At 55.7% G+C, this 21,479-nt stretch overlaps 1 protein-coding gene across 1 annotated transcript in view; it reads left to right on the forward strand.

Annotated features, from left to right (window-relative positions):
* Positions 1-21,479, forward strand: part of NF1 (neurofibromin 1) — a 331,965-nt gene that overhangs the window by 66,659 nt on the left and 243,827 nt on the right. The window contains exons 22-27 of the mRNA XM_076058585.1: positions 3,807-4,277; positions 4,323-4,445; positions 9,049-9,297; positions 10,680-10,819; positions 11,542-11,664; positions 12,562-12,645. Coding sequence (XP_075914700.1) covers positions 3,807-4,277; positions 4,323-4,445; positions 9,049-9,297; positions 10,680-10,819; positions 11,542-11,664; positions 12,562-12,645 — 1,190 coding nt within the window. The remainder of the gene's footprint in view (positions 1-3,806; positions 4,278-4,322; positions 4,446-9,048; positions 9,298-10,679; positions 10,820-11,541; positions 11,665-12,561; positions 12,646-21,479) is intronic.

Raw genomic sequence — 21,479 nt, forward strand, 5'->3', positions numbered from 1 at the left:
CGCCTGGTCTACAGGAGGTCGTGGGTTCCATCCCGGACCCTGTGAGATGTTGACTACCTCGCCTGGTCTGCAGGAGGTCGTGGGTTCCATCCCGGACCCTGTGAGATGTTGACGACCTCGCCTGGTCTGCAGGAGGTCGTGGGTTCCATCCCGGACCCTGTGAGATGTTGACTACCTCGCCAGGTCTCCAGGTCGTGGGTTCCATCCCAAACCCTGTGAGATGTTAACTACCTCGCCTGGTATACAGGAGGTCGTGGGTTCCATCCCAGACCCTGTGAGATGTTGACTACCTCGCCTGGACTACAGGAGGTCGTGGGTTCCATCCCGGACCCTGTGAGATGTTGACTACCTCGCCTGGTCTACAGGAGGTCGTGGGTTCCATCTCAGACCCTGTGAGATGTTGACTACCTCGCCTGGTATACAGGAGGTCACTGGTTCCATCCCAGACCCTGTGAGATGTTGACTACCTCGCCTGGTATACAGGAGGTCGTGGGTTCCATCCCGGACCCTGTGAGATGTTGACTACCTCGCCTGGTATACAGGAAGTCACGGGTTCCATCCCAGACCCTGTGAGATGTTGACTGCCTCGCCTGGTATACAGGAAGTCACGGGTTCCATTCCGACCCTGTGAGATGTTGACTACCTCGCCTGGCCTACAGGAGGCTGTGGGTTCCATCCCAGACCCTGTGAGATGTTGACTACCTCGCCTGGTCTACAGGAAGTCACGGGTTCCATCCCAGACCCTGTGAGATGTTGACGACCTCGCCTGGCTTACAGGAAGTCACGGGTTCCATCCCGGACCCTGTGAGATGTTGACTACCTCGCCTGGTATACAGGAGGCTGTGGGTTCCATTTCGGACCCTGTGAGATGTTGACTACCTCGCCTGGTCTACAGGAGGTCGTGGGTTCCATCCCGGACCCTGTGAGATGTTGACTACCTCGCCTGGTATACAGGAGGTCGTGGGTTCCATCCCGGACCCTGTGAGATGTTGACGACCTCGCCTGGTCTGCAGGAGGTCGTGGGTTCCATCCCGGACCCTGTGAGATGTTGACGACCTCGCCTGGTCTGCAGGAGGTCGTGGGTTCCATCCCAGACCCTGTGAGATGTTGACTACCTCGCCTGGTATGCAGGAGGTCGTGGGCTCCATCCCGGACCCTGTGAGATGTTGACTACCTCGCCTGGTCTACAGGAGGTCACGGGTTCCATCTCGGACCCTGTGAGATGTTGACTACCTCGCCTGGTATACAGGAAGTCACGGGTTCCATCCCGGACTTGTGATGTTGACGACCTCGCCTGGTCTACAGGAAGTAGAGAGTTCCATCTCTGACCCTGTGAGATGTTGACTACCTCGCCTGGTCTACAGGAAGTCACGGGTTCCATCCCAGACCCTGTGAGATGTTGACTACCTCGCCTGGTCTGCAGGAGTTTATGGGCTCCATCCCGGACCCTGTGAGATGTTGACTACCTCGCCTGGTCTGCAGGAGTTTATGGGCTCCATCCCGGACCCTGTGAGATGTTGACTACCTCGCCTGGTACGCAGGAGATCGTGGGTTCCATCCCGGACCCTGTGAGATGTTGACGACCCCGCCTGGTCTACAGGAAGTCGCGGGTTCCATCCCAGACACTGTGAGATGTTGACTACCTCGCCTGGTATACAGGAGGTCACTGGTTCCATCCCGGACCCTGTGAGATGTTAACTACCTCGCCTGGCCTACAGGAGGCTGTGGGTTCCATCCCAGACCCTGTGATATGTTGACTACCTCGCCTGGTCTACAGGAAGTCACGGGTTCCATCCCAGACCCTGTGAGATGTTGACGACCTCGCCCGGTCTACAGGAAGTCACGGGTTCCATCCCGGACCCTGTGAGATGTTGACTACCTCGCCTGGTATACAGGAGGCTGTGGGTTCCATTTCGGACCCTGTGAGATGTTGACTACCTCGCCTGGTCTACAGGAGGTCGTGGGTTCCATCCCGGACCCTGTGAGATGTTGACTACCTCGCTTGGTATACAGGAGGTCGTGGGTTCCATCCCGGACCCTGTGAGATGTTGACGACCTCGCCTGGCTTACAGGAAGTCACGGGTTCCATCCCGGACCCTGTGAGATGTTGACGACCTCGCCTGGTCTGCAGGAGGTCGTGGGTTCCATCCCAGACCCTGTGAGATGTTGACTACCTCGCCTGGTATGCAGGAGGTCGTGGGCTCCATCCCGGACCCTGTGAGATGTTGACTACCTCGCCTGGTCTACAGGAGGTCACGGGTTCCATCTCGGACCCTGTGAGATGTTGACTACCTCGCCTGGTATACAGGAAGTCACGGGTTCCATCCCGGACTTGTGATGTTGACGACCTCGCCTGGTCTACAGGAAGTAGAGAGTTCCATCTCTGACCCTGTGAGATGTTGACTACCTCGCCTGGTCTACAGGAAGTCACGGGTTCCATCCCAGACCCTGTGAGATGTTGACTACCTCGCCTGGTCTGCAGGAGTTTATGGGCTCCATCCCGGACCCTGTGAGATGTTGACTACCTCGCCTGGTCTGCAGGAGTTTATGGGCTCCATCCCGCACCCTGTGAGATGTTGACTACCTCGCCTGGTCTGCAGGAGTTTATGGGCTCCATCCCGGACCCTGTGAGATGTTGACTACCTCGCCTGGTACGCAGGAGATCGTGGGTTCCATCCCGGACCCTGTGAGATGTTGACGACCTCGCCTGGTCTACAGGAGATCGTGGGTTCCAGCCCTGACACTGTGAGATGTTGACTACCTCGCCTGGTATACAGGAGGTCGTGGGTTCCATCCCGGACCCTGTGAGATGTTGACGACCCCGCCTGGTCTACAGGAAGTCGCGGGTTCCATCCCAGACCCTGTGAGATGTTGACTACCTCGCCTGGTATACAGGAGGTCGTGGGTTCCATCCCAGACCCTGTGAGATGTTGACTACCTCGCCTGGTCTACAGGAGGGCACTGGTTCCATCCCGGACCCTGTGAGATGTTGACTACCTCGCCTGGTCTACAGGAGGCTGTGGGTTCCATCCCAAACCCTGTGAGGTGTTGACTACCTCGCCAGGTCTACAGGAAGTCACGGGTTCCATCCCGGACCCTGTGAGACGTTGACTACCTCGCCTGGTCTACAGGAGGTCGTGGGTTCCATCCCGGACCCTGTGAGATGTTGACGACCTCGCCTGGTCTGCAGGAGGTCACGGGTTGCATCCCGGACCCTGTGAGATGTTGACTACCTCGCCTGGTCTACAGGAGGTCACGGGTTGCATCCCGGACCTGCTGCTGTGTAGTTAGGATTCTGCGTCTCTCCCTCAATCTCCGTTTTTTTCCCCCTCCACGTTTAGAATCTGCGTCACCACGCTGTGTTTAAGAGTTGTGTTTAGCCGCTGATGTAATTGTCTACCCTGGTAACACACGCACACACACACAGTCTAGTTTTAGTGTGGGTCTCTTTGGGTTTCTGTGGGCCTCTGTGGGTCTTTATGGATATCTGTGGGTCTATGGGTCCTGTGTGTCTCTATGGTTGTCTGTGAGTCTCTGTGGGTCTTTATGGATATCTGTGGGTCTCTGTGAGTCTCTGTGGGTCTCTGTGGGTCTTTATGGATATCTATGGGTCTATGGGTTTTTGTGGGTCTCTGTGGGTGTCTGTGGGTCTCTGTGCGTCTCTGTGGGTCTCTGTGGGTCTTTATGGATATCTATCGGTCTATAACCTCACCGGACAACACCAACTCCACCGAAAACCTCACCGGACAACCCCCCCCCCCCGTCCGTCTGTCCCACTCCCCCCCCACCCCCGCCCACCCCGTCAGGCGTCCGAGTCCCTCCACCGGACGGTGGTTCGCCGGCGAATGTCCCACGCCAGCGGCGGCGGCGGCGGCGGCGGCGCCGGCGGCGGTGCCGGCGCCGGCGCCGGTGGCGGCGGCGGCGGCGGCGGCGGTTCGGTGGACGTCGTCGACCCCGAGCTGCTGCAGGAGTGGATCAACACCACGGGGTTCCTCAGTGCTCTTGGCGGCGTCTGCCTTCAACCGCGGTTGCCGCACGGCGGCTTTGCCGGCGGCGGCTGCGGCACCGGCGCCGGCGGCTTTGCCGCCGGCGCCGGTGCCTCGCTGGGCACCCACAGCCCGCCGATGGGAGGCGGCGGAGTCGCCGGCGAGAGGAAGAATTCGGTGGCCGTGTCGGCGATGTCGGCCGCCGGGTGCTCTTCTTCTTTGGCCGGTGGCGGCGGCGGGTCGGCCGTTGCCGCGGCCGCTGCCGGCGGTGGTGGCGGCGGAGGCGGTGGTGGTGGCGGCGGAGGCGGTGGTGGCGGCGGAGGCGGTGGTGGCGGTGGTGGTGGTGGTGGTGCATCGGCGTCTGGCGGGGGTGGGGCGGTGGCCGTGGCCGGGTTGGGGGCGGTGGCCGGAGCGGAGGCGGTGGCTGGGGCGGCTCTGCCGGCGTCTGCGGCCGCGATGGTGAGGGTGGGGGGGGGGGATGGCGGAGTGAGTGAACGTGTGAGTGAGGTGAGTGTGTGAGTGAGCGTGTGAGTGAGTGAGGTGAGTGTGTGAGTGAGCGTGTGAGTGTGTGAGTGAGTGTGTGTGTGAGCGTGTGAGTGAGTGAGGTGAGTGTGTGTGTGAGCGTGTGAGTGTGTGAGTGAGGTGAGTGTGTGAGTGAGTGGGTGAGTGTGTGGGTGAATGTGTGGGTGTGTGGGTGAGTGTGTGTGTGTGGGTGAGTGTGTGGGTGAGTGCGTAGGTGAGTGTGTGGGTGAGTGTGTGGGTGAGTGAGGTGAGTGTGTGAGTGAACGTGTGAGGTGAGTGAGGTGAGTGTGTGAGTGAGCGTGTGAGTGAGTGAGGTGAGTGTGTGAGTGAGCGTGTGAGTGTGTGAGTGAGCGTGTGAGTGAGTGAGCAAAACAACCCCCTACCTCCTCGCGGTGCCGGACGGGCAACTCTGTCGTGGACAGCGCTGTGGGGGGAGATCCAATTTTGATTGGCTCCTCCCCTCATGGCGTCTGTGTCCACCACAGGGGCTAAACGGGGGCTCTGGACGGGTGCGAGGGGCTGGTAACCCCTCCACCTTCAATTAATTACCACGAAACCACGAATTAAACTGAAATATGTAACTAATAAGCTTGTGCCGGAGGCCCCGGGGGGCCAGGCGTCTATGACGTCTCCTGGCCAAACCCCAATTGGCGGAGCCAGGAGATTGAATACCTACCCTCGGGGCTACTCCAGAAACAACGAAAAGCCACTACGGGTGGCCACGTGGAATGTTCGAACGCTCACTGCAGAGGAGAGGCTGCCACTCCTCTGTCGGGAGCTGGACCGGTACCGCCTGGATCTATGCGGCATTCAGGAGGTCCGGTGGACCGGCTCTGGCTCCTGCCACCATGAGGGGTGGACAGTCCTCTACTCGGGGCAGCAGACTGCCAAACAACAGGGTGTGGGTCTTCTTTTGAACAGAAGAATGAAGGGGGCGTGGGAGCGTGGCGGTGAGGTGTGGGAAGCTGTAAGCCCCAGGCTACTTTGGGCTCGCCTTCCCATCAACCGGAGGCGAGGAATGGTGGTCGTGGTTACTTATGCCCCCACCGAAGATGAACATCCGTGGAGGGATGCAGGCAAAGCCGATGAGTCAGGTGCCTTCTATGACCTCCTGTCACAGGTGCTGGCTAAAGTGGCCCCTCGGGATAGAGTCATCATGTTGGGTGACTTCAATGCCCGAGTTGGTCATGATACTGGCACCTGGTCTGGAGTGATTGGAGGGCATGGGCCAGATCAGCTCAATAACAACGGTAGGAGGCTGCTAGATTTTTGTGCAGTCCATGGGCTTGTAATTACCAACACGCTGTTCCGGCATCGGCGCATCCACACAACATCATGGATGCATGCCGGGTCCAAGCAAGAACACCTGCTGGACTACATAGTGACGGACCAGCGAATGCGAGCCCATGTCCTTGACACCAGGACCTACCGTGGAGCTGATCTGCCCTCTGACCATCGACTAGTCATCTGTAAGATGCGCCTGCCATTCTTCCACTCCGGTGGTGGGTGTACACCCAGGACCCCATTCCAACATAAAGTGGCCTGGTCTCAGTTATCTGATGAAAGTTGCAAGCGAGAATTTCATCATCGCTTGCGGCTGGGATTGGCATCGTCCCCGACTCCTCCTGATGTCGAGGGTAAATGGGCGAGGTTTAGGACTGTGACTCATGCAGCTGCAATGGCTGCTTTGGGTACGCGGTCCAGACCTCCCCAGAGACCCTGGCTGACAGAGGAGGTGTTCAGGATGGTTGAGAAAAAGCGACAGGCCCACTGTCATCGGCTACAGAATCCCACGTCAGAGAATGAGGAGGCTTACCGCAGCCTTCGCTCGGAGGTTCGGAGAGCCGTGAGGCGCTGCAAGGATGGGTGGTGGTCGCGGGTTGCTGAGGAGATGGAGTCTGCCTCAGTGGCCCGTGATCACAAATCTCTATTTAACTCCATCAAAAAAGTAACCTGCAGCGCCACACCTATTACCATCATTAGGGGAAAAAACGGTGATCCAATCTCCGACCCCCAGGAACAGGTTTGCAGATTTGCTGAGCATTTCTGTGAGGTCCTGGGGGAGGGAAAATCCCTCAGCCAGGAAAACATCGTGGCACAAAGTGAGGATGACCCTGCTGAGGCTGCGGTGCCTCAAATATTGGAAGAAGTCACCCCCTGTGAGTGGCTGGCTGAGGTGCCATCTGCTGAGGAAGTATTGAAGGCGATCCGGAGTCTGAGACCAGGAAAGGCAGCGGGCAGAGATGATATCCCAACCGAAATGCTGAGGGAGGGTGGCGTTTGTGCACAGACTGCCCTATATGACATCACAACAACAGTCTGGACCACCGGACGGGTTCCGCAGGATTGGAAGGATGCCCTGGTGGTCCCCCTTTTTAAGAAGGGGGACCGCACAGACTGTAACAACTACAGGGGCATCTCACTCCTCAGTGTGCCGGGAAAGGTCCTGGCAAGGATTATTCAGCATCGCCTTGCCAGGCACGCTGAGGAGAGGCTTGCGGAGCCCCAATGCGGTTTCAGGAAAGGGCGGTCCTGCACAGATGCCATATTTTCTGTCCGTCTGCTACAGCAGAGGTGTAGGGAATTCCAACAAGACCTACATCTCTGCTTTATTGACCTGGTCAAGGCCTATGATACCATCAGTAGGCCTGGGCTCTGGGTCGTTCTTCGTGCTTTTGGAGTACCTGACCCTCTGCTCACGATCATTAAGGACCTTCATGATGGTGAGCGGGCCCGGGTAAAACTACGTGGCCGGGAGTCAGAGCCATTCCCTGTACACCTTGGGGTGCGACAGGGATGTCCTCTGGCTCCCACATTATTTAACATCTATTTTGACCACGTAGTTCGTGAAGCCTTCAATAGCTGTACCGGGGGAATCTCCATATGGTACAGATATAATGGGAGGCTAATCGATGCCCGGGTGCGGTCAAGGGATGGCTCCCTATTGCTCAACCACGTTATGTATGCTGATGACTTGGTAATAGCTGCTCAGTCAGAGGAGGAGTTGGAGACGCTGCTGCTGAGACTGGAGCGTGCCACTAAGAGGTGGGGCCTTACCATCAGCCCCACCAAAACTAAGCACCTGCCTGGGTATTTTGTACCATCGGACACTCCACCCCCACAACTCCCAATCGGTGATGGGGCAGTTGTGGAGAGAGTGGAGAGTTTCCCATACCTGGGCAGTGTGCTTATGACTGGCTCCAGTTTAACAGCAGAGGTCTCACTCCGAATCAGTCGAGCAGCAATATCTTTTCATCGGTTGCGTAACGCTGTGTGGAAGCTACCTGGTCTGTCGCTCCGCACTAAGCTTCAGGTCTTCTCGGCCACGGTCATTCCCTCCCTTCTCTACGCTTGCGAAACGTGGACCCCCCTAATGGAACATCTTCGCCGGTTAGAAACATTTAGGCTGGCCTGCCTACGATCCATCCTGGGTTTAACCAGACTGGATTGTGTGAGGAGCTCACAAATCCTTGAAAGATCTGGGCAGGGTCCCATCGGTGAGCTCCTCCGGCAGGCAAGGCTGCGATGGCTGGGTCATGTAGCCCGCATGCCCAGCCACCGCATGCCGAAACAGCTTTTGTTTGGCCGGATTGAGGGGGCTAAGCGGGCGCGGCACGGGCTAGAGAAGAGATGGAGTGATGTGGTACAGGAGGACGTGGAGCTGAGTGGACTTGCCGATGACTGGTACCAGCGGTGTCAAGATCGGCCTCTGTGGAGGAGGCTCGTGAAGGACGCTACTGGGCAGTTGGAGGCAGTCGCCCTCCAACAACAACGGAGGGCGGAGGAGCGACGCTCAGAACAACGAGCGGAGCGCCGGGTGGCTAAAGCACAGCAGGTTGGCACAGTAGGGGGCACAGGTGGTGCATCAGCCAGTCATCTCAGTCAGTCGACCCGTGGCATCTGGGTCTGCCCAGTGACCTCCTGCCAGCGGGCGTTCGACACTTCACGTGGCCTCACGGTGCACATAGCCTGGCAGAAGCGTCGTGGTGACGTCACCGCCACTAAGTGGCGAATGGCGGTTGTTGTTGTTGTGTGAACGTGTGAGTGAGTGAGTGTGTGAGTGAGTGTGTGAGGTGAGTGTGTGAGTGAGTGAGTGAACGTGTGAGCGAGCGGTCGAGCGGGCGAGTGGTCGAGCGGGCGAGTGGTCGAGCGGGCGAGTGGTCGAGCGGGCGAGTGAGTGAACGTGTGACTGAGCGGTCGAGTGAGTGGTCGAGCGGGCGAGTGGTCGAGCGAGCGAGTGAGTGAGTGAGTGAACGTGTGAGCGAGCATGTGACTGAGTGAACATGTGAGTGAGTGAGCGGTCGAGTGAGTGAGTGAGTGAGCGGTCGAGTGAGCGAGCGAGTGAGTGAGTGAATGTGTGAGCGTGTGAGTGAGTGAGTGAATGTGTGAGCGTGTGAGTGAGCGAGTGAACGTGTGATTGAGTGAGTGAGCGGTCGAGCGAGCGAGCGAGCGATTGAGAAGTTTGACGATCCTCTCCCCCCCTCCTCCCCCCCTCCCCCCCTCCTCTTCCCCCCCTCCTCCCCTCCTCCCTCCGCCCCAGGGACCGACCGATTGCTACTCGTCCGTCGTCCACGGTGGCCACCACTCCCCCCCTCCTCCGCCTCCCCCCGTGGCGAAGTTCCTCTCTCACATCCTGCGGCTGATGGTGTGTACGCACGACAAGGTGGGCCCACAGATCCGCACCAACATCAAGGAGCTGGTGGGCCTGGAGCTGAGCCCGGCCCTCTACCCAATCCTCTTCAGCCAGCTGAGGGCCAGCATCAGCAAGTTCTTCGATGGACAGGGACAGGTGGGTGAGCGTGGGCGGGTGAGAGGGGTGAGTGAGCTGGGTGGGTGAGCGTGGTGGGTGAGCGTGGTGAGTGAGCGTGGTGGGTGAGAAGGGTGAGTGAGTGGGGTGGGTGAGCTGGGTGGGTGAGCGTGGTGGGTGAGCGTGGTGAGTGAGAGGGGTGGGTGAGAGGGGTGAGCGTGGTGGGTGAGAGGGGTGGGTGAGATGGGTGAGCTGGGTGGGTGAGCGTGGTGAGTGAGAGTGGTGAGAGGGATGAGAGGGGTGAGCGTGGTGAGCGAGAGGGGTGAGCGCGGTGAGTGAGAGGGGTGAGCGTGGTGAGTGAGAGGGGTGGGTGAGCGTGGTGGGTGAGCGTGGCGGGTGAGAGGGGTGGGTGAGAGGGGTGAGCGTGGTGAGAGGAGTGAGAGGGGTGAGCGTGGTGAGCGAGAGTGGTGAGAGGGATGAGAGGGGTGAGTGCGGTGAGTGAGAGGGGTGAGTGAGAGGGGTGAGTAGATGAGGGAGTGGGTGAGTGTGGGTGGGTTTGTGGGTGAGGGTGGGTGAGGGTGGGTGAGGGTTGTGTGTGTGTGTGTCCTCCGGAGGCTACCTGGGGGACTTACCTCTGTACCATCTCGTCCCCCCCCCCGTACCACTCACCCACTCACTCACCCACCCACCCACTCACTGACTCACTCACCCACTCACCCACTCACTCACCCACTCACCACTCACCCACTCACCACTCACCCACCAACTCACTCACTCACTCATCCCCCCACTCACCCACCCACCCACTCACCCACCCACCCACTCACTCACTCACCCACCCACCCACCCACTCACTCACTCACCCACTCACCCACTCACCACTCACTCACCCCCCCACTCACCCACCCACCCACTCACTCACCCACCCACCCACCCACTCACCCACTCACTCACTTACCCACTCACTCACTCACTCACCCACCCACCCACCCACTCACCCACTCACTCACCCACTCACTCACCCACTCACTCACCCACCTACCCACCCACTCACCCACCCACCCACCCACCCACTCACCCACCCACTCACCCACCCACCCACTCACCCACTCACCCACTCACCCACCCACCCACCCACTCACTCACCCACCCACCCACCCACTCACCCACTCACCCACTCACTCACCCACTCATTCACCCACTCACCCACCCACTCACCCACCCACCCACTCACTCACCCAACCACCCACTCACCCACCCACCCACCCACTCACCCACTCACTCACCCACTCATTCACCCACTCACCCACCCACCCACCCACTCACCCACCTCCCCACCCACCCCCCCACTCACCCACCCACTCACCCACCCACTCACCCACCCACCCACTCACTCACTCACCCACTCACCCACCCACCCTCAGGTACTCGTAACGGAGTCCAACACGCTGTTCGTGGAGCAAACCATCGCCATCGTCAAGAACCTCCTGGATAATGGCAGTGAGGGCTCAACGGAGCATTTGGGGCAGGCCAACTTCGAGGGGATGCTGCTCAACCTTGTTAGGTGAGTGTGTGGGTGAGTGGGTGAGTGGGGGGGTGGGTGGGGGGGTGGGTGGGGGGGTGGGGGGGTGGGTTGGTGAGTGGGGGGGTGGGTGAGTGGGTGGGTGAATGGGTGGGTGAGTGGGTGAGTGAGTGGGTGGGTGAGTGGGTGGGTGGGTGGGTGAGTGGGTGAGTGGGTGGGTGAGTGGGTGGGTGGGTGAGTGGGTGGGTGGGTGAGTGGGTGGGTGGGTGAGTGGGTGGGTGAGTGGGTGGGTGGGTGGGTGAGTGGGTGAGTGGGTGGGTGAGTGGGTGGGTGGGTGAGTGGGTGGGTGGGTGAGTGGGTGGGTGAGTGGGTGGGTGAGTGGGTGAGTGGGTGGGTGGGTGAGTGGGTGAGTGAGTGGGGGGGTGGGTGGGTGGGTGAGTGGGGGGGTGAGTGAGTGGGGGGGTGAGTGAGTGAGTGGGGGGGTGAGTGAGTGGGTGAGTGGGTGGGGGGGTGGGTGAGTGGGTGGGTGGGTGGGTGAGTGGGTGGCTGGGTGGGTGAGTGGGTGGCTGGGTGGGTGGTGGGGTGAGTGGGTGGGTGCTTGGGTGAGTGGGTGGGTACGTGAGTGGGTGGGTGGGTACGTGGGTGGTTGGGTGGTGGAGCTTTGTGTGTGTGTGTTTCGTCGGCGGTGCTAGTCGCTACCAAAAGCACTTGCCCCCCCTACAGTCTTGTTCAAGGGGCTACCTGTGGGACCTTTGTCTGTGTAGGTACGTGCGTGTTCTGGGCAACTCCATGCACGCCATTCACATCAAGACCAAACTCTGCCAGCTGGTCGAGGTGATGATGCAGCACAGGGATGACCTCTCCTTTTGCCAGGAGATGAAGTTCAGGTGGGAATAGTTGCCCGCTCGCTCACTCACTCGCTCATTATTTCACTCTCTCGCTCACTCGCTCGCTCATTAATTCACTCGCTCGCTCGCTCACTCATTAATTCACTCACTCGCTCATTAATTCACTCACTCTCTCACTCACTCATTAATTTACTCGCTCGCTCACTGATTAATTCACTTGCTCACTCGCTCACTGATTAATTCACTCTCTCGCTCACTCACTCGCCCGCTCATTAATTCACTCACTCGCTCATTAATTCACTCTCTCGCTCACTCACTCGCTCGCTCATTAATTCACTCACTCGCTCGCTCATTAATTAACTCACTCGCTCACTGATTAATTCACTCACTCACTCGCTCATTAATTCACTCACTCGCTCACTCATTAATTCACTCACTCGCTCACTGATTAATTCACTCACTCACTCGCTCATTAATTCACTCACTCACTCGCTCACTCATTAATTCACTCACTCGCTCACTCGCTCGCTCACTTATTAATTCACTCACTCGCTCGCTCATTAGTTCACTCACTCGCTCACTCATTAATTCACTCTCTCGCTCACTCACTCGCTCACTCATTAATTCACTCGCTCACTCGGTCGCTCATTAATTCACTCACTCGCTCACTCATTAATTCACTCACTCGCTCATTAATTGACTCACTCACTTGCTCACTCATTAATTCACTCACTCGCTCACTCACTCGCTCACTCATTAATTCACTCTCTCGCTCACTCGCTCGCTCATTAATTCACTCACTCGCTCACTCGCTCACTCATTAATTGACTCACTCGCTCGCCCACTCACTCACTCGCCCACTCACTCGTGTGTGTGTGTGTGTCTGTGTGTGTGTCTGTGTGTGTGTCTGTGTGTGTGTGTCTGTGTGTGACTCAGGAACAAGTTGGTGGAGTACCTCACTGATTGGGTCATGGGAACATCCAATCAGGCGGCAGACGATGACGTCCGTTACATGACCAGGTAGGGGGCGCGGTGGTGGCGGTGGTGGTTGTGGTTGTGTTTGTGGTGATTGTGGTGGTGATGGTTGTGGTGGTGATGGTTGTGATGGTGGTTGTGGTGGTTGTTGTGGTGGTTGTAGGGACCTGGACCAGGCTAGTATGCAGGCTGTGGTTGTGGTGATGATTGTGGTTGTGATGATTGTGGTGGTGGTTGTGGTGGTGGTCGTTGTGGTGGTTGTTGTGGTGGTCGTTGTGGTGGTTGTAGGGATCTGGACCAGGCTAGTATGGAGGCTGTGGTTGTGGTGATGATTGTGGTTGTGATGATTGTGGTGGTGGTTGTGGTGGTGGTTGTGGTGGTGGTGGTTGTGGTGGTGGTGGTGATGGTTGTGGTGCTGGTGATGGTGGTTGTGGTTGTGATGGTGGTTGTGGTGGTGGTTGTAGGGACCTAGACCAGGCTATTATGGAGGCCGTGTGGTGGTGGTTGTGGTGGTGATGGTGGTGATGATTATGGTGGTGGTTGTGGTGGTGGTTGTGGTTGTGGTGATGATTGTGGTGGTGATGGTTGTGGTGATGATTGTGGTGGTTGTGGTTGTGGTGATGATTGTGGTGGTGATGGTTGTGGTGATGATGGTTGTGGTGATGATTGTGGTGGTTGTGGTGATGGTGGTTGTAGAGACCTGGACCAGGCTAGTATGGAGGCTGTGGTGTTTGTGGTGGTGGTGGTGGTTGTGGTGGTGGTTATAGTGATGATTGTGGTGGTGATGGTTTTGGTGGTGGTGATGGTGGTTGTGGTGGTTGTGGTTGTGGTGATGGTGGTTGTAGGGACCTGGACCAGGCTAGTATGGAGGCTGTGGTTGCCCTCCTGGCTGTGTGGTGGTGGTGGTTGTGATGGTGATGATTGTGTTGGTGATGGTTGTGGTGATGGTTGTGGTGGTTGTGGTGGTTGTTGTGGTTGTGTTGGTGATGGTTGTGGTTGTGGTTGCAGGGACCTGGACCAGGCTAGTATGGAGGCTGTGGTTGTGGTAATGGTTGTGGTGGTTGTGGTTCTGGTGATGGTTGTGATGGTTGTGGTGGTTGTGGTTGTAGAGACCTGGACCAGGCTAGTATGGAGGCTGTGGTTGTGGTGGTGATGGTTGTGGTGGTGATGATTGTGGTTGTGATGGTTGTGGATGTGATGATTGTGTTTGTGATGGTTGTGGTGGTTGTTGTGGTTGTAGGGACCTGGACCAGGCTAGTATGGAGGCTGTGGTTGTGGTGGTGATGGTTGTGATGGTGGTGATTGTGTTTGTGATGGTGGTGATGGTTGTGGTGGTTGTGGTTGTAGGGACCTGGACCAGGCTAGTTTGGAGGCTGTGGTTGTCGTGATAGTTGTGGTGGTGATGATTGTGTTGTTGATGGTTGTGGTGGTTGTGGTGGTGATGATTGTGGTGGTGATGGTTGTGGTGGTTGTGATGGTGATGGTGATGGTTGTTGTGATGATTGTGGTGGTGATGATTGTGGTGGTGGTTGTGATGGTTGTTGTGGTGGTTGTAGAGACCTGGACCAGGCTAGTATGGAGGCTGTGGTTGTGGTGATGGTTGTGGTGATGGTTGTGGTGGTTGTGATGGTTGTGGTGGTGGTTGTGATGGTTGTGGTGGTTGTGGTTGTAGGGACCTGGACCAGGCTAGTATGGAGGCTGTGGTTGCCCTCCTGGCTGTGTGGTGGTGGTGGTGGTGGTGGTTGTGATGGTTGTGGTTGTGATGATTGTGTTGGTGATGGTGGTGGTGGTTGTGATGGTGATGATTGTGGTTGTGATGGTTGTGGATGTGATGGTTGTGTTGGTGATGGTGGTGGTGATGGTTGTGGTGGTGATTGTGATGGTTGTGATGGTGGTGGTTGTGTTGGTGATGGTTGTGGTGGTGGTTGTGGTGGTTGTGGTGGTTGTTGTGGTGGTTGTAGGGACCTGGACCAGGCTAGTATGGAGGCTGTGGTTGTGGTGATGATTGTGTTTGTGATGGTTGTGGTGGTGGTGATGGTTGTGGTGGTGATGATTGTGGTTGTAATGGTTGTGGTGGTTGTGATGGTTGTTGTGGTGGTTGTAGAGACCTGGACCAGGCTAGTATGGAGGCTGTGGTTGTGGTGATGGTTGTGGTGGTGATGATTGTGGTGGTGATGGTTGTGGTGGTTGTGATGGTTGTTGTGGTGGTTGTAGAGACCTGGACCAGGCTAGTATGGAGGCTGTGGTTGTGGTGATGGTTGTGATGGTGATGGTTGTTGTGGTGGTTGTGATGGTGATGATTGTGTTTGTGATGGTTGTGGTGGTGGTGGTTGTTGTGATGGTGATGATTGTGGTTGTGGTGGTTGTGATGGTGATGATTGTGTTTGTGATGGTTGTGATGGTGATGGTTGTTGTGGTGGTTGTGGTTGTAGGGACCTGGACCAGGCTAGTATGGAGGCTGTGGTTGTGGTGATGGTTGTGGTTGTGATGATTGTGGTGGTGGTGGTTGTGGTGGTGGTCGTTGTGGTGGTTGTGGTGGTTGTTGTGGTGGTTGTGGTGGTTGTAGGGACCTGGACCAGGCTAGTATGCAGGCTGTGGTTGTGGTGATGATTGTGGTTGTGATGATTGTGGTGGTGGGTGTGGTGGTGGTTGTGGTGGTGGTTGTGGTGGTGGTTGTGGTGGTGGTGGTGGTGATGGTTGTGGTGCTGGTGATGGTGGTTGTGGTTGTGATGGTGGTTGTGGTGGTGGTTGTAGGGACCTAGACCAGGCTATTATGGAGGCCGTGTGGTGGTGGTTGTGGTGGTGATGGTGGTGATGATTATGGTGGTGGTGGTCGTTGTGGTTGTGGTGATGATTGTGGTGGTGATGGTTGTGGTGATGATGGTTGTGGTGATGATTGTGGTGGTTGTGGTGATGGTGGTTGTAGATACCTGGACCAGGCTAGTATGGAGGCTGTGGTGTTTGTGGTGGTGGTGGTGGTTGTGGTGGTGGTTATAGTGATGATTGTGGTGGTGATGGTTTTGGTGGTGGTGGTGGTGATGGTGGTTGTGGTGGTGGTGGTTGTAGGGACCTGGACCAGGCTAGTATGGAGGCTGTGGTTGCCCTCCTGGCTGTGTGGTGGTGGTGGTTGTGATAGTGATGATTGTGTTGGTGATGGTTGTGGTGATGGTTGTGGTGGTTGTGGTGGTTGTTGTGGTTGTGTTGGTGATGGTTGTGGTTGTGGTTGTAGGGACCTGGACCAGGCTAGTATGGAGGCTGTGGTTGTGGTAATGGTTGTGGTGGTTGTGGTTCTGGTGATGGTTGTGATGGTTGTGGTGGTTGTGGTGGTTGTTGTGGTGGTTGTGGTTGTAGAGACCTGGACCAGGCTAGTATGGAGGCTGTGGTTGTGGTGGTGATGGTTGTGGTGGTGATGATTGTGGTTGTGATGGTTGTGGATGTGATGATTGTTTTTGTGATGGTTGTGGTGGTTGTTGTGGTTGTAGGGACCTGGACCAGGCTAGTATGGAGGCTGTGGTTGTGGTGGTGATGGTTGTGATGGTGGTGATTGTGTTTGTGATGGTGGTGATGGTTGTGGTGGTTGTGGTTGTAGGGACCTGGACCAGGCTAGTTTGAAGGCTGTGGTTGTGGTGATGGTTGTGGTGGTGATGATTGTGTTGTTGATGGTTGTGGTGGTTGTGGTGGTGATGATTGTGGTGGTGATGGTTGTGGTGGTTGTGATGGTGATGGTGATGGTTGTTGTGATGATTGTGGTGGTGATGATTGTGGTGGTGGTGGTTGTGATGGTTGTTGTGGTGGTTGTAGAGACCTGGACCAGGCTAGTATGGAGGCTGTGGTTGTGGTGATGGTTGTGGTGATGGTTGTGGTGGTTGTGATGGTTGTGGTGGTGGTTGTGATGGTTGTGGTGGTTGTGGTTGTAGGGACCTGGACCAGGCTAGTATGGAGGCTGTGGTTGCCCTCCTGGCTGTGTGGTGGTGGTGGTGGTGGTTGTGATGGTTGTGGTTGTGATGATTGTGTTGGTGATGGTGGTGGTGGTTGTGATGGTGATGATTGTGGTTGTGATGGTTGTGGATGTGATGGTTGTGTTGGTGATGGTGGTGGTGATGGTTGTGGTGGTGATTGTGATGGTTGTGATGGTGGTGGTTGTGTTGGTGATGGTTGTGGTGGTGGTTGTGGTGGTTGTTGTGGTGGTTGTAGGGACCTGGACCAGGCTAGTATGGAGGCTGTGGTGGTGGTGATGATTGTGTTTGTGATGGTTGTGGTGGTGGTGATGGTTGTGGTGGTGATGATTGTGGTTATAATGGTTGTGGTGGTTGTGATGGTTGTTGTGGTGGTTGTAGAGACCTGGACCAGGCTAGTATGGAGGCTGTGGTTGTGGTGATGGTTGTGGTGGTGATGATTGTGGTGGTGATGGTTGTGGTGGTTGTGATGGTTGTTGTGGTGGTTGTAGAGACCTGGACCAGGCTAGTATGGAGGCTGTGGTTGTGGTGATGGTTGTGATGGTGATGGTTGTTGTGGTGGTTGTGATGGTGATGATTGTGTTTGTGATGGTTGTGGTGGTTGTTGTGATGGTGATGATTGTGGTTGTGGTGGTTGTGATGGTGATGATTGTGTTTGTGATGGTTGTGATGGTGATGGTTGTTGTGGTGGTTGTGGTTGTAGGGACCTGGACCAGGCTAGTATGGAGGCTGTGGTTGTGGTGATGGTTGTGGTTGTGATGATTGTGGTGGTGGTGGTTGTGGTGGTGGTCGTTGTGGTGGTTGTGGTGGTTGTTGTGGTGGTTGTGGTGGTTGTAGGGACCTGGACCAGGCTAGTATGCAGGCTGTGGTTGTGGTGATGATTGTGGTTGTGATGATTGTGGTGGTGGTTGTGGTGGTGGTTGTGGTGGTGGTGGTGATGGTTGTGGTGCTGGTGATGGTGGTTGTGGTTGTGATGGTGGTTGTGGTGGTGGTTGTAGGGACCTAGACCAGGCTATTATGGAGGCCGTGTGGTGGTGGTTGTGGTGGTGATGGTGGTGATGATTATGGTGGTGGTGGTGGTTGTGGTTGTGGTAATGATTGTGGTGGTGATGGTTGTGGTGATGATGGTTGTGGTGATGATTGTGGTGGTTGTGGTGATGGTGGTTGTAGATACCTGGACCAGGCTAGTATGGAGGCTGTGGTGTTTGTGGTGGTGGTGGTGGTTGTGGTGGTGGTTATAGTGATGATTGTGGTGGTGATGGTTTTGGTGGTGGTGGTGGTGATGGTGGTTGTGGTTGTGGTGGTGGTGGTTGTAGGGACCTGGACCAGGCTAGTATTGAGGCTGTGGTTGCCCTCCTGGCTCTGTGGTGGTGGTTGTGATAGTGATGATTGTGTTGGTGATGGTTGTGGTGATGGTTGTGTTGGTTGTGGTGGTTGTTGTGGTTGTGTTGGTGATGGTTGTGGTTGTGGTTGTAGGGACCTGGACCAGGCTAGTATGGAGGCTGTGGTTGTGGTAATGGTTGTGGTGGTTGTGGTTCTGGTGATGGTTGTGATGGTTGTGGTGGTTGTGGTGGTTGTTGTGGTGGTTGTGGTGGTTGTGGTTGTAGGGACCTGGACCAGGCTAGTATGGAGGCTGTGATTGTGGTGGTGATGGTTGTGATGGTGATGATTCTGCTTGTGATGGTTGTGGATGTGATGATTGTGTTTGTGATGGTTGTGGTGGTGGTTGTTGTGATGGTTGTTGTGGTGGTTGTAGGGACCTGGACCAGGCTAGTATGGAGGCTGTGGTTGTGGTGGTGATGGTTGTGATGGTGATGATTGTGGTTGTGATGGTTGTTGTGGTTGTGTTTGTGATGGTTGTGGTGGTGGTTGTAGAGACCTGGACCAGGCTAGTATGGAGGCTGTGGTTGTGGTGATGGTTGTGGTTGTGATGATTGTGGTGGTGGTTGTTGGTGATGGTTGTGGTGGTTGTGGTTGTAGGGACCTGGACCAGGCTAGTATGGAGGCTGTGGTTGTGGTGGTGATGGTTGTGATGGTGATGATTGTGGTGGTGATGGTTGTGGTGGTGGTGATTGTTTGTGATGGTGGTGATGGTTGTGGTGGTTGTGGTTGTAGGGACCTGGACCAGGCTAGTATGGAGGCTGTGGTTGTGGTGATGGTTGTGGTGATGGTTGTGGTGGTGGTTGTGATGGTTGTGGTGGTGGTTGTGATGGTTGTGGTGGTTGTGGTTGTAGGGACCTGGACCAGGCTAGTATGGAGGCTGTGGTTGCCCTCCTGGTTGTGTGGTGGTGGTGGTGGTTGTGATGGTTGTGGTTGTGATGATTGTGTTGGTGATGGTGGTGGTGATGGTTGTGGTGGTTGTGATGGTGATGATTGTGGTTGTGGTGGTTGTGGATGTGATGATTGTGATGGTGGTGGTGATGGTTGTGGTGGTGATTGTGATGGTTGTGATGGTGGTGGTTGTGTTGGTGATGGTTGTGGTGGTGGTTGTGGTGGTTGTGGTGGTAGTTGTGGTGGTTGTAGGGACCTGGACCAGGCTAGTATGGAGGCTGTGGTTGTGGTGATGATTGTGGTTGTGGTGGTTGTTGTGGTGGTTGTGATGGTGATGATTGTGTTTGTGATGGTTGTGGTGGTGGTGGTTGTTGTGATGGTGATGATTGTGGTTGTGGTGGTTGTGATGGTGATGATTGTGTTTGTGATGGTTGTGATGGTGATGGTTGTTGTGGTGGTTGTGGTTGTGGTTGTAGGGACCTGGACCAGGCTAGTATGGAGGCTGTGGTTGTGGTGATGGTTGTGGTTGTGGTGGTTGTGGTTGTGATGGTGATGATTGTGGTTGTGATGGTTGTGATGGTGATGATTGTGTTTGTGATGGTTGTGATGGTGATGGTTGTTGTGGTGGTTGTTGTTGTAGAGACCTGGACCAGGCTAGTATGGAGGCTGTGGTTGTGGTGATGATTGTGTTTGTGATGGTTGTGGATGTGATGATTGTGTTTGTGATGGTTGTGGTGATGGTTGTGGTGGTTGTGATGGTTGTTGTGGTGGTTGTAGAGACCTGGACCAGGCTAGTATGGAGGCTGTGGTTGTGGTGGTGATTGTGTTTGTGGTGGTGGTGGTGATGGTTGTGGTGGTTGTGGTGGTTGCGATGGTGATGATTGTGGTGGTGGTTGTTGTTGTGGTTGTAGGGACCTGGACCAGGCTAGTATGGAGGCTGTGGTTGTGGTGATGGCTGTGGTTGTGATGGTTGTTGTGGTGGTGATGGTTGTGGTGATGGTTGTGATGGTGATGGTTGTTGTGGTTGTTGTTGTGGTTGTAGAGACCTGGACCAGGCTAGTATGGAGGCTGTGTTGGTGATGGTTGTGGTGGTTGTGATGGTGATGATTGTGGTGGTGGTGGTTGTTGTGGTTGTGATGGTGATGGTTGTTGTGGTGGTTGTGGTTGTAGAGACCTGGACCAGGCTAGTATGGAGGCTGTGGTTGTGGTGATGGTTGTGGTTGTGATGATTGTGGTGGTGGTGGTTGTTGGTGATGGTTGTGGTGGTTGTGGTTGTAGGGACCTGGACCAGGCTAGTATGGAGGCTGTGGTTGTGGTGGTGATGGTTGTGATGGTGGTGATTGTGTTTGTGATGGTTGTGATGGTGATGGTTGTTGTGGTGGTTGTGGTTGTAGGGACCTGGACCAGGCTGGTATGGAGGCTGTGGTTGTGGTGATGGTTGTGATGGTGATGGTTGTTGTGGTGGTTGTGATGGTGATGATTGTGTTTGTGATGGTTGTGGTGGTGGTGGTTGTTGTGATGGTCATGATTGTGGTGGTTGTGATGGTGATGATTGTGTTTGTGATGGTTGTGATGGTTGTTGTGGTGGTTGTGGTTGTGGTTGTAGGGACCTGGACCAGGCTAGTATGGAGGCTGTGGTTGTGGTGATGGTTGTGGTGATGGTTGTGGTGGTTGTTGTGGTGGTTGTTGTGGTGGTGGTTGTGGTTGTAGGGACCTGGACCAGGCTAGTATGGAGGCTGTGGTTGTGGTGATGGCTGTGGTTGTGGTGGTGATGGTTGTTGTGGTGGTTGTTGTGGTTGTGATGGTTGTGGTGGTTGTGGTTGTAGAGACCTGGACCAGGCTAGTATGGATGCTGTGGTTGTGGTGGTTGTTGTGGTTGTGGTGGTTGTGGTGGTTGTTGTGGTGATGGTTGTTGTGATGGTTGTTGTTGTGGTTGTAGAGACCTGGACCAGGCTAGTATGGAGGCTGTGGTTGTGTTGGTGATGGTTGTGGTGGTTGTGATGGTGATGATTGTGGTGGTTGTTGTGGTTGTGATGGTGATGGTTGTTGTGGTGGTTGTGGTTGTAGAGACCTGGACCAGGCTAGTATGGAGGCTGTGGTTGTGGTGATGGCTGTGGTTGTGGTGATGGTTGTGGTGGTGGTGGTTGTTGTGGTTGTTGTTGTGGTTGTAGGGACCTGGACCAGGCTAGTATGGAGGCTGTGGTTGTGGTGGTGATGATTGTTGTGGTGGTGGTTGTTGTGGTGATGGTTGTGGTGGTTGTTGTTGTGGTTGTAGAGACCTGGACCAGGCTAGTATGGAGGCTGTGGTTGTTGTGGTGGTTGTGGTGGTGATGGTTGTGGTGGTGGTGGTTGTTGTGGTTGTTGTTGTGGTTGTAGAGACCTGGACCAGGCTAGTATGGAGGCTGTGGTTGTTGTGGTGGTTGTGGTGGTGATGGTTGTGGTGGTGGTGGTTGTTGTGGTTGTTGTTGTGGTTGTAGAGACCTGGACCAGGCTAGTATGGAGGCTGTGGTTGTTGTGGTGGTTGTGGTGGTGATGGTTGTGGTGGTGGTGGTTGTTGTGGTTGTTGTTGTGGTTGTAGGGACCTGGACCAGGCTAGTATGGAGGCTGTGGTTGTGGTGATGATTGTGGTGGTGATGATTGTGGTGGTGGTGG

Source organism: Petromyzon marinus, assembly GCF_048934315.1.
Source record: "Petromyzon marinus isolate PM22_M1 ecotype Great Lakes invasive population chromosome 77 unlocalized genomic scaffold, UKy_Petmar_22M1.pri1.0 chr77_unloc.1, whole genome shotgun sequence".
Lineage (NCBI taxonomy): Eukaryota > Metazoa > Chordata > Hyperoartia > Petromyzontiformes > Petromyzontidae > Petromyzon > Petromyzon marinus.